The sequence below is a fragment of the Cucurbita pepo genome, chromosome 5 (genome assembly GCF_057944985.1).
Source record: "Cucurbita pepo subsp. pepo isolate OVF chromosome 5, ASM5794498v1, whole genome shotgun sequence".
Taxonomy (NCBI): Eukaryota; Viridiplantae; Streptophyta; class Magnoliopsida; order Cucurbitales; family Cucurbitaceae; genus Cucurbita; species Cucurbita pepo.
The window spans coordinates 1492355-1508146 of NC_141802.1; the positions used below are offsets into that span (position 1 = coordinate 1492355).

A 15792-nucleotide genomic window follows, 5' to 3' on the forward strand; every position below is an offset into this window, starting at 1 on the left:
CTCGGACTTGCAAGACAGCATTAAGCACATAACCATACAGAACATAGTGAGTGAGTTGTTAGATGAAGTGAATGGATAATGATTAGAGTTGAAAATTTGGGGATGGAAAAAAAAGAAGAACTTTTGTGGTTGGTGGAAGGGCGTAGCGAGCAGCGGGGAGGAAGCTTTTCAGGAGGAGTGGCAGTGTTAATAGTAATGTATTGAACTGAAAACAAAGCAGTGGAAGTCATTTTCGAAGCTTTTGGTTGTGAGTGAGTGAGTGATGGAGAGACAAAAACCAGAAAATAAAAGAAAAGAACACCCATTTTTCCCTTAGAGTTATAAAACAAGATTGTAATTACAAATTATTGTCGGCAAACCTCATTCTAATGCTGACTGCTCACCAACTCACTTTTTTTTTTTTTTTTTTTTTTTTTTTTTTTTTTACAATAAATAAAAAGAGAAATAATGATTAGTATTGGACGACAGCCTCTCCTTTACACAAGAATCTTTCCCCCTTCCAATGCTCTCTTAATTTAGTTGCCCCTTTCTGTTATCATTGCTCTTTCTTTTTTAATAATAATTATTTTTTTTTTTTATTTTTTACAAACAAACATTTTCCTAACAAACCCTAAATATTTAACAACCATTTGAGGATAACTCAATCTTATCCCTTTTACCTAAAACAAATTATTGACCTTTACCTACACAGTAAATAATAATAATAATAATAAAATATTAACTTTTATTGACCAATTAATTTCAATTTACGAAATGTTGACCCTAATTTCAAAGTAAAGGGGAGGGCGCAGAGTTTTAGAAAAACAAAAGTTTAGGTGAGTTTAACACAAAACACAAAAACTCGATTTTAAAAAATTAAATTTAATCCTTCAGATATTTAAATTAATAAATAAATCTATAAACCATAGAATCTGTGAGTGAAGATTTAGATTCTTTTAATCACAGACAAAACCAAGGCGGTAAATTTATATTGACAAAAATAAAGAAAGGGGGGGAAAAAAGGACAAGTGGTCAAATGGCAAAATGGGAAAATTGAAAGAATTAAATACAATTTTTTTTTATTAAAGAAAAGTGTGGGGGAAAAAAAGAGAATAATATTGTACAAACAAGAGCATCGGTATCCGAGGCACGTGTCACTATCATGGTGTTTATAAAGTGCTTGAGGGCGTACGGGATGGCCCACCATCCAACTAATAATGATACCTGATTTATTTGGAATAATAATACTTGACTTATGTGTGGGTAATTATACGCTGCATGACCCTACACTATAGTCCCCACTCTCCTCCGTTACTTTGACCGTTCAGTCAATCCTTCTTTGACTTCTCCGGGTCCCACTCCCACTCCACTACGTGTACGCTTCTCTCTCCTTCCATCGTAAATATAGGACTAAACTTACCCAACTCCACCACTCCAAATTATTATTTTTTAATCTTTTTCTTTCATTTTTTAAAAATAAGATTTAATAATTCCGGGAAATTCTAGATATATTTCCTGTGAACCCACGTGCAGGTTTTTGCCAACTGTCCAAAATAAAAAATATATATTTTTGAATATATAAATTCTGGCCACGTGGTCCCTCGTCAGCGCAGGAAGAGGAGGAGGAGGAGGAGGAGGGAGGATAGATTCATGGGACGAGAGATCTACTTGAGTCAATGTCCGTACGATGACGTCACAGTCTAGTGTTCGTGATGTCTTTGCAGTTTGTCCAGACACGTAGGGGTAAATTCGTCATCTTCCTAGTTCCAACTTTGATTCTACACTTACTATATTTACGCCTGTTCAAACGTCCAACTTCAATTATTTTGTTTTTTCTTTACTTAGTATTTTTCTTTTTCTTTTTTCCTTTTTTCTTTCAAAAAGTAAAATTTTGTGCTACAACTACCTGATTATTGACGAGTATTTCAATGATTATTGAATCTTATTTATTATTACTTTATTATTGGTTTATATATATATTGTTAAATTCCTAAATTTGTAGTTTAGGGTTGAGAAAGTAAAGGGGAGAGAGTAGGCATGGCATTTGAATTGATAGCAATGGCATGTGGTTATGCTCATATTGTAGCCAACAATCTTAATGTCCAAGATATCATTATCAATCTCTTTTTCTCCTTTTTCTTTACAACATATATTCTCTTCCTCTTAAAATATTTAAATAAATTCATTTAAAAAAAAATAAAGTAAACTTTTCCTTTTTCATAATGGAATAAACAACGACGTAAAAGAAAATCTTATCCATTTTAAATAATTAATTGCGTTTATTTGTACAAGAAAAGAATTCCAAATATAACAATCAAGACCCGGAACAAGGATATAAACTAAACTCGATTAGAGGTCAAATTAACCACTAATCCAAATAACATATTTTAATATTATATTAAAATGAGAATTTAAATTGATTGATAGCGGGTAATGAATGAGATTTTGAATGAAAAGAAGGAATAAAATTGATTAAAGAAGGTATGGAAAGAGTGATATATGATGATGGTGTCTCATATGCTCACTCTTAATTGTTGCCTATTTACTCAATCTCTCTTTCTCATAATTATTCCTAATCACAATAAACTTTTTGTAATAATATAAGATTATTACACTAAGCCAAAGTGTATATAAAGCTTGACATTTGAATGGTGCAGGAAAGAAACGGCAGTTGTAGAAAGTCACGTGCGTTGTGAAAGTGGTCACGTGCTAACACTCGACACGGAGACAGTTGGGATCTCATGCGACAATACTCATAGAACTTTGCAAGTTGGTGTGCTTTGTCAATAGCCCTTTTCACCTTTCTTATTAAAATTGAACTCTCTTTTTCATGGTGGCTAAATACAATGCATTATTATTTAAAATTTAAAAAAAAAAAAAAGAATTATTATTATTATTATTTATTTCAGCTTTTTAGCTAAAAATTGGCCTGCTTTCACAGACAATAAACAAAATAATTGCTGACCATAACTTTTCACCCATTTATCGTATACATTATTGTCACCAATAACATTTTAGTTTCTACTTTATAATTTTTTTTTTATTCAAATGGATCTATAAAGTCTAAAGATGATTTAGTCAAAATTCAACCACTTTATGAATTTTATTTTTTCGTAATTAATTGAATTTTTGGGAGATCATTGACTTCCAAGTAATTAACTTTTTGGTGATTGGTTTAAAGGGAAAAGGTCTAAAAAGCTTCCAATATTAATTTTTAAGGGTAAAATAATAATAATAATAATAATAATAAAAATAAAAATGAGAATTAATTGAGTGTAAGAATGTGGGGTTTTATGGTGTAGATTACTTTATTTAATTGATGGTTTGAAAATTGTGGCATACGTGGGGGCATCTTCATTTTACCATAATTATATTTGAATACCCTACCTACTTTTTATTTTCTATTTTTAGACTAATAATTTAATTTCCCCCACCCCTCAATTATCCTTTAATTTATTTTGGCTCATTAATTATTTATACATGTGCTTAAATTAATAATAAATTCACGTAATTATTAATCAGTATTTGATTACTCACAAAGTTAAAAACTTTTTTACCTATATAAATGAAATCAAAGACATATAGGGTATATAATTTGATATGATATATTTTGATTTATACATGGTGAAAGTGGTAATTTCACATGGGGGCAGGGTGCCCCTAGTTTCTAAAAGGGCGACTATATATGTCCTTAAGGTAATGTATGGAATCTGATAATGAGATATGGTAGGTGTAGTAGTTTAGCACAAAAGCTAAATATATTTTTATTTTGATTATTTCAATGAGTCACGTGGCGTAATTTATTAAACACCTTTAAGTCTATTCTATATTTAAATACAATATTCATAAACAATATGATGAATAATTATTACTATTTCTTAAGATGCAATCAAATACTAATGATGATATCATATCGATTATGAATTTTTTTTGTTTAGTTTGAATTTTGGATAAAAAACATAATAATACGAGGATTAAAAGATGTATTGAAAGCAGTTTCGTTAAAAGTGAAGGTTGTAGGGTATAGGTCGGTAGCAAATTATTATGATGATCCTCTGATTTTGGTAAGACAATAGCCCTAAATTGATTGAATGTAGGGGAACTGGTTCTAGAATGCTTGAAAATGATGTAGAAATTTGACTTGAAATTGAAGGACACATTCCCTAAAGAAAAAGGAAGATTGGAAGATTGGTTAAATGAAAAGAGGGTTGTTAGGAGTGATTAAAGTTGCATTAATTATTGATGCTACGACATGAGGGTTCATTATATGAAGGTCAAAGTTATTAATAGAATCTATGTGTAGGGTTTTTAATTGGGCTTCACCTTCTACATCTACCATTTTTTCTTTTCATTTTTCATCTATGCATAATAATTCTAAAATCTAGAGTTATTCATAATTGGGTTATTTGGGTTATGGTTCGATGTTCTTCCCATTTATTTTATAAGTTCGGAAAGATAAGAGTTCTTATAAACCTCAAATGCGAGGGAAGTGGGAATTATACGGTTGCATGTTGTTGAATCTTGTTTTTTTTTTTTCTTTAAAAGAAAAAGTAATATCTCAATATCTAGAATTTCTATTTATTTATGTATGTTTATTTATTTCAATTTATATGATAGACTTAAAATATAGTTTAGTTTTAAAATTTTAAAAAATAAATAATCTAGATATATGCATATATAATTGTTTCATAAAGGTTTAATACAAGCCAATTCAACCCCCTAGATGTTATATTTATTTGGTTAAATATTTCGTTTAGAGACATTTTCTTTATTTAATAAATCCTATTTAAAAATTCGAAAAATTCTTTTATTAACCGAATTTTGATTTTGAAACGAAACTCAACTAGAAAAACGTTCGCTAGACACGTGTCGCCTTATAGAGGTCTCCACGTTTTGTCTTTCAAAACCACAACTTTCACTGTTCAATTTCCCTCCAATTTTCCTTTTCTTTCCTCCGATCGACGATCGCATTTTCGAAAGTTCCCTACTCTGGCCCAACTCTCTCTCCGCCGCGCCGCCGCCTCATTTCTACGGCCAAACTGTCGGCGACTCCGACTCCCATTCAGTTCCCTTCCCTGTTTGAAATTCGGTGAAGAATGGCCTGAACCCTCTCGAATTCTGTTCAGTCGGGTCGGATTCGGGTTTTGAAAGATGCAACGGGTACTGTAGATCGACCTGTGGGTCCGGTGGTTTATTGGATGTTTAGGGATCAACGAGTAAAAAACAACTGAGCGTTGATACACTCCGTGGATGAGGCCAACAAAGCAAATGTTCCTGTTGCTGTGGCATTCAATTTCTTCGATCAATTTTTGGGGGCAAAATCTCGGCAATTAGGGTTTATGCTAAGGGGCTTGCAACAACTTCAACATGATCTTGAAGAAACGATTCAAATACCTTTCTTCTTGTTCCAGGCGAGTTAATTTGTTGTCTAAGTTTAGGTACTAATGTTGTTTGTTGTCGTTAATCCCTTTTTGGAGAACCTGGAAAAACGTAATTATTGATTTAGTTTGATTTCATGAAATACATTTATGCTTTATGAATCACTATGACTTGTAATCTTGTATCTTCGATTTCTTTGAGATTTTAACAAAATGCTAACTGGATTGGTTTGTCATGTTCCATTGGAGTTGCAATCAGGATTGCTTTATCTATGATTTCTTTAGTTTTGTGTGAGCATGGCTCATAGCTTTCTGGGTTAGCATTCTTAGGGGGAAGCTGAACAGACTATACCAAATTTCATTACAGAATGTGGGGCTTCACTTCTAGTCACAGACTTTTCGCCCTTCTGAGAAGTTCGTAAGTGTAAAGAGGAAATTTGTAAGAGGATAGATGAATCATTTAAAGTACATGAAGTTGATGCCCACTTAGAATGAGCACGACTCACAACAATGGTATGATATTGTTCACTTTGAGCATAAGCTCTCGTGGTTTCGCTTTGGGCTTCCTCAAAATGCCTCACGCCAATAGAGAGAGTATTCATTTCCTAAATTAGCAGATGTGAGACTTTCATCCAACACTCACAACGTGGTACCTATTTGGGTTGCATCCGAGAAATTGGAGTACAGTGCCAAAACTCTAAGGGGGAAGATAAATAAGAAGCTCCCGGAATACCTTATTGATTTCCCTGCTCTGATTATACCAACTAAAAACTGGCCTTCTGCTAATACGTCTGTTGATTGGGAAAAACTTATCGCTGATAACTTGAGGTTAGAGCGTTACTTTGTTTTGTCTTCAATGTCTTCAAATTTGTTTATGTTGACATTTTATTGTTACCAGGAAAGGAGCTGATGTTCCTGAAATTGAATGGTGTAAACCAGGGGAAAAAGCGGCACTGGAAGTGATGATGGGTAGTAAAGATGGGTTTTTGACTAAGAGGCTGAAGAGCTATGCAAATGATAGGAACAATCCATTAAAACCTAAGGGCCTCTCTGGCCTCTCCCCATATTTAATCCGTTTGAATCTGTTTAGAGGACCGTAGTTAGCTCCTGTTTCAAATTGTATCGTTACGTCAATCCGTTTATTTGTTCATTTTGTCTGATTCCTTCTGTATGATATGTTTTGCATAATTTTTTAAGGCAGCTGAGGTGTTCCTTGAGGAGTTGATTGTTAGAAGGGAACTTGCTGATAATTACTGCTACCACCAGCCTCCTTATGATTCACTGCTTGGGGCTTGGGAATGGGCGGGTAAAACCTTGATGGACCATGCTTCCGATAAGCGAGAACATGTTTACTCCTAGGTGGGCTTTTGCTGTAATTGGGATTGTGGGTGTTAATATCCACTTGGCCATTGGTTTTGAAGTTATGTAGTGAGCGGTGAATTTTGAAGAGGGAGCTGTTATAAATGAAAGTCCATCTCGGGCTAATTTAGGGAATTTAGGGAATGATCATGGGTTTATAATCAAGGAATACACTCTCCATTGGTTTGAGGCCTTCTAGGGAGCCCAAAAAGCAAAACCATGAGAGCTTATGCTCAAAGTGGACAATATCATACCATTGTGGAGAGTTATGTTATTCTAACATGGTATGAGAGCTAGAGTCATGCCCTAAACTTAGTCGTAAATCCTCAAATGTTGAACAAAGAACTCCAAAAGAAAATGATTCGCAAAAGAAAAGGAGTCGTCGAAGGCATAGTCAAAAGAGTCGACCCTTAATTAAGGGTCAAATATTGAACAAAGAACTCCAAAAGAAGAGGAGTCGAGGCTCCTCGAAGGCATGGTCAAAAGAGTCAAGCCTCAATTAAGGGGAGGCGTACTTTGTTCGAGGGGAGGTGTTGGATGATGAAAGTCCCATGTCGGCTAATTGAATACACTCTCCATTGGTTTGCAAAGCCCTCTCCATTGATTTGCAAATCATGAGAGTTTATGCTCAAAGTAGACAATATCATACCATTCTGGAGAGTCATGTTCTTCTAACGGGAGCATCTGGGATTGTAGGTGTTATTATCTTTTCGGTATCAGTTGCTTTGCTTCTTCCATTTTTTGCTGTTATTTCTATTGAATAAACTCACACTTGCTATAACACTTATCAGCTCTGGAACGCTTCCCAGATGGAGATGGTCTTCCATGGAAAGATGCACGGTTTTAATAATGTATATAGTTGGAAGGAACGAGCATTACCCATTATCAAGCAGTGTGCAATTATTCAATCGCTTTGACTATGGGAGAAGCATATTATTCAGCGTCTTCAACACTAATTAGAGAACAGACAGTAGAATTTCTAAAGAGAAGTTTCTAAACTTCTACTTCGATTATACCAATTCAACCACCTAAATCTCCTGTTTGGATTCCTATAAATTTTTCTTTTTCCCACCTCCAGATTGGATTGCCACGGTCACAAGTCGGCGGCGGTTGTGGCGGCGTTATACCTGCACAACACCTTGCATTTAATTACGCTGCCGTATACGTAGAAACCAGGGGCGACCATTATTCTGACTACCGACGGAATTAGCTTTCTGGCCTTGTCGCCGCTCACGTCCTCCATGTAAACGGAATCGAAAACGGCTTCTTTCTCAACTCTGAACATCGGAAGATTTGGATTAACGGAGTTGGCTAGAAGGTGCAGAAGCCACACGCTCTTCGACGCGCTGAAGAACGCTTGCAGCAGCGGCTCCGACCAAACTCTGTTCCATCCCAGCATATCCACGATTTCGCTCATTTTCCGGTCGCAAAATCGGCTGAAATCCTCGCTGAAATGTTTCGTTCCTTTGTTTAGAACCTCCTCCCACGTTAATTCATGGAGGATATTGAAACATCCGAAATTTGCTTCGCATCTTTCAATCGGATTAAGAACCGGAGTCGAGGCGTTCTTCTGAAATCCTATCGATTCGAAGTCCTCGAAGAAAGCTCGGTTTAGCAGAGCTTCGAGGTAGAAAAGCAAGATTCTAGGGTTCTTCGAGAACGATATTTTGACATCGTAAGGTTCAAGAAGAACGGAAATTCTTTCGTATACTTTGGCTCCGACGTGTCGGAGTTGCGGAGTGAGTGACCGGCTGAGAAACCGGATCGACGATCGAGATTCCGATACCGAAACTAAGAAATGTTCGATTACATGCTTCTGATTCGTCTGGTGAAAACTCTGGATTTTATGATACTTCCCAATTTGCCAAGGCGAATTGCCGGCGCTGCACGCGCTGCACTCTTGGAGTCCGGATTTCAAATTGTGGCAATACGATTCGAGTTTGTCCAGTTTCCTCTCCAATTCGGCCATGGCGTATTTTAATCTAGAAGCTTCTGTAATAGCCTCGTCTCTCTTCCTCGTCGTCTGAACCAGCTTCTGCGAGAGCTCCGTCAAAGCGGCCCTCCATTGCTCTTCTCGAGCCGTTAAGGCCGACGACTCGTTAATCGATTTCGGACTCTTCCGCGTCAACGACGAAATTAGGGATTTGAAAATGCCATTAGGACTCGGGATGGAGAAATACGTTTGTTTATTAACGCGATTGTTGTTATCTAGAGGAACGACGGAGAACTTCTCCCTCGCGTGAGGACGGCACCGGCCGCACGACACTACATCTGAACTCGACACGGAATCCGACTCCGACTCGGACCGTTTCCTAATCGTCTGCGATTTCCCATTATTGCTCCGATCATCCGCCCGATTCAGCGGCGTCGTCGGGTGGTGCTTCAATCTAGTTCCCCGGTCCGACGCTGCCACCCGATTCTCAGCATCAAAATCCTCCTCCAGCTCTTCCTCCTCGCATTCTAGAATCTGCAACAAAACTAATGAAATTCCCGAGAAACAAACAAACAAACAAAGAGGCGAAATGTTAGAAACTCCGGGTAGTAACACTCACCGGCGTGAAATGGGATCGTGAGTGGCGGTGGGGGGTCGGAGTAGCAGAGGAAGAAAAGGAAATGAAGGAGGTGGGAGAAGAAGCAGCCATGGGTGAATTGAGAAGAGTTACAGGCAAATTCCAGTTTGTGCAATGTGCAAAGCAAGAGGTATGTGTGTTGCGTTTCAGTTACTTAGGTAGCAGTTTCCGTCGTCTTGTAATCATGATTACGATTCAGATTACCATAGATAAGAGGTTTCTCAACCCTTTGGCCAGCGAAAAGATTCAAAAAAACAAGACGCTCTTAAATTTTGACACCCATGCTGGCAAACCAAATTCCATTCCCCAAAACATAATAAAATGGGGAAAATCCAAAAATATTAAAAAATAATAATGACCAATGAAATGCAAGTGTATTAAATTCAGAACCCGCTCTCCCCTTCATTCATTCATGCATATAAATTGTAACCTTCCATTTTTACTTTATATTCCCTGTAAAACTTTTATGTTAAAAAAAAAAAAAGAAGAGAGAATGGGATTTCAAGGAAGGAGCGTGGAGAGGTAGTACAAAGATGGGAGTATTAAATGTATGGATATAGTGATTGAAATGGTTGGCTATGAAAAAGGGTAGGGAATAGTAGTGTGGGTTTAGAGAAATAAATGAAGGAATGAGAAAGAGAGAGAGAGAGAGAGAGAGGGTTCAATGGAAAGGCATTGAATTGAATGTGGTTGTTGTCAACATTTAAGTCTCACATCCCATTCCTTCCAACTCCGCCTCTCCTCATTTATTGCATATCTTGACGCAACTGCCTTGCCTTGCCTTGCCTTGCCTTGCCTTGCCTTGCCTTGCCTTGCCTTGCGTACCCCCTTCGGCTGTTTCAACGGGGCAAGGCACAGGCATCTGCTACTGCGAGCCAGGCTTTGCCCAAACCCATGGGGGCGGCTTACATATTTGTTGTATTCTCTCGCATTCGCATCACTGCCCCATCATGTCTTCTTACTCCCTCCCTCTGCACCAGAAATAAAGCTTAAATTACTCTTTTCACCCCACTCTTTTTCAAAACCTACCCCACCAAACCATGGGTGTATTTCTTTTCTTTTTAAACCAAACATTAACTTTGTAACGGCTCACATCCACCACCGCCAGTAGATATTGTTCTAAGGCTTTAAAACGCGTCTACTAGAAAAATGTTTCCACAATCTTATAAAATGTGATTTATTCTTCTCTCCCACCAACGTGTGACATCACAATCCACTCCCTTAGAGGCCCAGCGTTCTTGTTGGCACTTTTTCCTTTTTTTCAATCGATGTGGGACCGCCACCAAATCCTCTCCTCTTTGGGGCCAGCGTCTTTACTGACACACCCCTCTTGTCTACCCCTTTCGGGGAACAGCGAGAAGTTTGACACATCATCCGGTGTCTGGCTCTAATACCATTTCTCGATTTGTGCGTGTCATCCTTGTATAGGAGCCATGCTAGTCTTCTTTGCATCATTCCAATTTTATCCGATGTCCTCAATGTGGAGCATCACAAACTCTAAATTTTAAGGTTATATCTACCAATTCCGCGGTATAATAAAAGATTTTTGTGAAAATAACACAATTCAATAAGGGATATATTAGTGATGTAATTGACATTATGACATCCATCTTTTAATTATATATTTTAAATTAAGAATATGGTAACATCCGTGTAGCATAGTTTGTGTATATATGTTCATATATAAATATAATGTAAATGGAGATTAAATTGTCACACAAATATTATCTTAATAATATGATAGAGAAAAAAGAAAGATAAAACTTTAAAGTTTGTGTCTATTTCATTATTAAATTTTTAAAAATAGTTGACAGGTCTAAATGACTATTTTTTATGTCCGTTATAATACTTTCTAATAAATCATTAAATTTTTGACGGTATGTATTATCCGTTTTTTAATTTTGGGGTTTACTAAAAAAAATTAAATACAATCCCATAAGCAACTCAATATATCTAAATAGATAGATAATTTTAAAAGCTTTTTTTTAATAACTAATAAATACAAAAATTTAAAACTTATTAAATATAAAGATTAAATTCACATACTTATTAAATACTTTTCCAAATTTACCATAAAAGAGAGAGAGAGAGAGAGAGGAAAAATAGTATTATTTAAAAATAATTTTAGGGTGTGATAAATTTGTTGCAAAAATTAAAATTTGAGTGAATTTCATATGGGAGTCGAGATGAGAAATGTTGATACTTTTCTTCTGGCGTTGATTTTGTCCAAACGCACGCGGTTTGTTATTTTCGTCCAAAAAACGTTTAATCGGAATTATCTTCATAATTTTGTTTTAGGGGCGCTTTCTTCTTCTCGAATTAGTCCTCCGCCGTTCGTTGATTCCACTGGTCGGCATTTTCTTTTTCAATTCCTTTCTTCCCTTTTCAATTCTTCATCCTCCCCCAATTAACCCCAACATGTTTCCCAATCGGCTCTGAAATCACATCTTCGCGGCTGCTTTTTTATACCGATTTCGCAGGCCGTTCGTGATTTTCATCGCTTCGCTTTGCGAGATCAGGATTCAGGAGCAGCCATGTCTTGGAATGTGTTCAAATTCTGCACGGCGCTGCGTGCTTTGGGTTCCATCATGATCCTCTTAGTTCTAGGTATAGTCGGTCTCTCCTATTACGCTTTGGTCGTCGTCAACTATGGTCCGGCTCTCTTTCGCGGAGGCCTCAATTCGCTTACAGCTCTCCTAGTCTTGCTCTTGTTTCATTCTTTGGTAATATATTTTCCTTTTTTAGCTGCAATTACACATATTGTGCACTTGGCGAACTGTTGCTTTGACCTTCGACAATTTAGCTTCCTGGGATCCTCAGGACTTCCTGATATTCTTTTTCCTTTTTTCCGGAATGATTCCTGGAACGCGAATTTCGACTTAGCTTAAGAGGAGTTGCTTAGAAAATGTAAAATTGTGGAAAATTTAACATTGTAGTGCAGAAAGTTATGGCTTATTGTGTATTGAATAAAAATTGTGGGGCTTAGAGTTCAAAATATGAGGCAATCTTCAGATTTCTTGAAAACACAAACTTAAGATTACCTTCTACATTCGCCAATTGCTCTAGGTGACCACCGTTTGGTTTTTCCTTTATTTCTACTGACCCGAATTTATTATCTCGTGGAAGAGCGTTATGATAGAATAGAGTATCTCTGAGATTCTTCTTTTTGGTTGGTTGAGAAAACAACGGTACTTTGGGCCAGAATAAATAAAAAGAAAATAAGTACTAGCCTTATTCTGAATTTGAAATGATACGTTGTAATATTTGTGTGTTCATCTTTAGAATAGCATATGTACATTCATATAGCTTCAAACCTTCAATTTACCAATCGCAGTTGGTGATGTTACTATGGAGCTACTTTTCTGTTGTACTAACAAATCCGGGGTGTGTTCCACCTCATTGGAGACCTGAGTCGGATGAAGAGAAAGGGGATGCTGATCCATTAATGGCATCAGAATACAACAATGATCCAGGTGCAGGGCCAGAACAAGGAACCATGCCAAGTGATTCTGCTAATCGAAAAATACGGTTTTGTCGCAAGTGCAACCAGTTTAAACCGCCTCGTTGCCATCATTGTTCTGTTTGTAAGTTCTAGATCATTTCCTACTTTTTATTTCGTGTAGAAGTTTACTCTGGTCCTAGTTGGTAAACAATATATAAACACTGAATGCCTCCTTTGGTAGGTGGAAGGTGTGTATTGAAAATGGACCATCATTGTGTGTGGGTCGTCAATTGTGTTGGAGCAAAGAACTACAAGCACTTCCTGCTATTTTTGGTAAGCACAACCAGAGTATTTCCTTCTGAACTCCAGTTCTCTATCTTCATGGTTCTCGAGATGGATGGTCCCCTATGATATCTATAATATCCATTCAGAAAATATATGATGTTACTTGTATAATCATGAGTAGATTCCAGTTCTTTGGCAATTTGTCAGCTGATATAACCTGCGCAATCATAGATATTCTATTTCTGCTATAGAGATGTTTTGTGATGGTGCCATGGCAGCATCATTGTATTGAGTTTGTTAAATTATATTGCTTGTTTGTTTCCATGATTTGTGCAAGGAGAAAATATTTTTGCCCTCGATTAGTTCAGAATATAATTGCATTTTCTTTTGGTACTTGTTATGTCCAGTTAAGATTTTGTTTCATCACTTAAGTGCTTGGCTAACGGAGGTATGCAGAAGTTCCACTAATCATCACATTTTGTTGATTTTCATGCAGTTTTACACATTTCTTGAAACATCCCTTGTTACTTTGTCATTATTGCCATACTTCTTAGCTTTTTTCTCCGATGGTGATATAACTGGAACACCAGGCAGCCTTGCAGCAATTTTTGTAACATTTAGTAAGTGCATAAGTGACAATTTCGTTCAATAGTTAAAAATATTTTGACATTTATCTCTAATTTTAATTGCTCGTTCCTTACAGTTCTGAATTTAACATTTTCTCTGAGTGTTATGGGTTTTCTGATATTGCACATATCACTTGTAGCAGCCAATACCACGACAATAGAGGTAATTCCTCCTAGAAGTAGTACTTTGTTTGTTTTGCTTTTAACCATTTAAAAGGGGCTGAATTGGTTTATGGGATATTTGATTCACCGTTGTCAGGCATATGAGAAGAAAACCACCCCGAAGTGGCATTTTGATCTTGGTCGCAGAAAGAACTTCGAGCAGGTATCTTCTTCTCAACCTATTGGCTTCTTCCTTGCGAACATTCAATTATTGATGGTATAACTATCTGTTGTTGCCCCACAGCTAGACGTTTGTTTTCTTATTGATGTCCTTATTTAGTTATAACCTTCCCGAGGTTTGATACTCTCTCTCTACCAAAGTTTCTTCCTCTAGTAGGTACCCCACTGCTCTCAGCTTACAGAACTCCCTTACTTCCCATCTTTCCCAAGATAGATTTAAATTTGTCTGTATTCCAAAATGACATGTTGTTCCCAACCACATCCCTATCTTATATTCATGACAACCGACCGACACTATTTCACTGCTCCCTTTCCTTTTTGTAAGAGTGAGTGCAAGCAAATTACATTGGCTGTGGCTTTAATCCTATCGATTGAAACTGTCTAGTAATTTGATTGAGCTAGTCAAATGTATCATTATCACATATTTTATTATAACGAACTAGAAAATTCATCATCCGCGAAGATTCATATCAATAATATCCTACAGAGTCTCAACGTTTTGTAGTAATCTCTACAATTCCAATATCTGAGAAAATAAATTCTTAAAAACTGATCTCAACTTGGGAAAACTACCCAAAATTCCAAATTGTGAAATTAAAAATGGATGGCTTGTGCCATGGGACAACTTTGGATTCATTGCATCAATTATTTATATGCTGGAGTTCTTTTGCATGTATCACTAAATTCATTCGTGAATCAGGTTTTTGGAATGGATAAGAAGTACTGGTTTATCCCTGCATATTCTCAAGATGACTTAAAGCGGATGCCTAATCTCCAAGGCCTTGAATATCCAATGAGGTCAGACACGAATCTACTTCAGGAATTGTAAAATCAATCTCACAGTAAACCTGTAAGCTTTCATTGTTTGATACAAAGTGAATTGTATCGAGGGGAGAGCCTGAGCCCAGAAGATGTCACCTTGATCCTTAAATTGAATGAATGACAGGTCGGTTTAAATTTCTAACAAACAAATCATAAAGAATGGCCTTCTTCAGGTGGTGCCCTGTATAATATTAGTTGGAAAAGCCATTTGTTTGCTGAATGATGCACAAATTTTAGCTCTGTATCCAGTTTTAGCACAATGTAAACTCTTTTCTCTTCTGTGTATATTTGTTTGTATGAAAACCGACTTAGTTTGGAGATGTAGCGTGTTATGTTGGTGCATCTGCATCATATCAGCCCACCCCATAAGGTCTCAGAAATACTTTCAGAAGGCTCCCTCTATGGAAACTTCGACCCCTTTTGTTCTAAATTAGCAGGTGGCTCTTCTATTCAAATCTTGTTCGACTACCAAGCTTTTGCAGATTATTATGATTATATTTATTATTATTATGTTCAGTCTCATCTTGTAAGTCAGTGACGGATGGCCGGGGCTGCGCCCGCGGTTTCCCTCCATGTGCATGTGAAAGGGAGAAAAGATCAAGATTGTTGAGTTGACGTGAATAATTAATTGGGAGCCTGAAATTTAATTTTTGAACAATAAAATAATACGGAATTCTAACAATGTTGTAAACATTTCTTAATACGTAACGTGGTATTTATCTATAGTATATAGATTGAGGTTTCTATACTGTCTAATTTTTTATAAATTACTCGCAAAAAGGTAAAAAGATTCGTAAACTCAAAATTTCAAATCAAATTTGATCAATGCACAAAAACATAAGCAAAATTTTCAATTAGTTCAATTGTCTCCTTTGTTAAGTTTGTATCATATATAAGCTTATAATTTATTGAAAGCAGGTGAACAGATGATTATTTAAAAGAAACTCATCGAATGATAGAAATGTCTTCGAAGTTAATATTACAATATT

At 36.4% G+C, this 15792-nt stretch overlaps 2 protein-coding genes, 1 long non-coding RNA gene and 1 other non-coding gene across 4 annotated transcripts; 2 read left to right on the plus strand and 2 right to left on the minus strand.

Moving 5' to 3' along the window:
* Window positions 1-4543: 4543 nt before the first annotated feature.
* On the plus strand, window positions 4544-6574 carry LOC111794986 (uncharacterized). Its single transcript, XR_015421206.1, has 2 exons — window positions 4544-6185; window positions 6256-6574. It is a non-coding gene; the product is annotated as an uncharacterized LOC111794986 (long non-coding RNA).
* A 1042-nt stretch (window positions 6575-7616) lies between these two features.
* Window positions 7617-9495, minus strand: LOC111796078 (IRK-interacting protein). Its single transcript, XM_023678764.2, has 2 exons — window positions 9269-9495; window positions 7617-9183 (listed from the first exon to the last, which is right to left on the minus strand). Exons 1-2 carry the CDS (start codon window positions 9356-9358, stop codon window positions 7810-7812), a joined length of 1464 nt encoding a protein of 487 aa, XP_023534532.2. The 5' UTR covers window positions 9359-9495; the 3' UTR covers window positions 7617-7809.
* Window positions 9496-10668: 1173 nt separating this feature from the next.
* LOC111796272 (U6 spliceosomal RNA) lies at window positions 10669-10773 on the minus strand. The gene has a single exon (XR_015421265.1). It is a non-coding gene; the product is annotated as a U6 spliceosomal RNA (small nuclear RNA).
* Window positions 10774-11450: 677 nt separating this feature from the next.
* On the plus strand, window positions 11451-15121 carry LOC111796109 (putative protein S-acyltransferase 14). Its single transcript, XM_087124365.1, has 8 exons — window positions 11451-11635; window positions 11767-12009; window positions 12621-12870; window positions 12970-13061; window positions 13510-13633; window positions 13717-13802; window positions 13899-13964; window positions 14682-15121. Exons 2-8 carry the CDS (start codon window positions 11821-11823, stop codon window positions 14808-14810), a joined length of 936 nt encoding a protein of 311 aa, XP_086980491.1. The 5' UTR covers window positions 11451-11635; window positions 11767-11820; the 3' UTR covers window positions 14811-15121.
* Window positions 15122-15792: the final 671 nt, after the last annotated feature.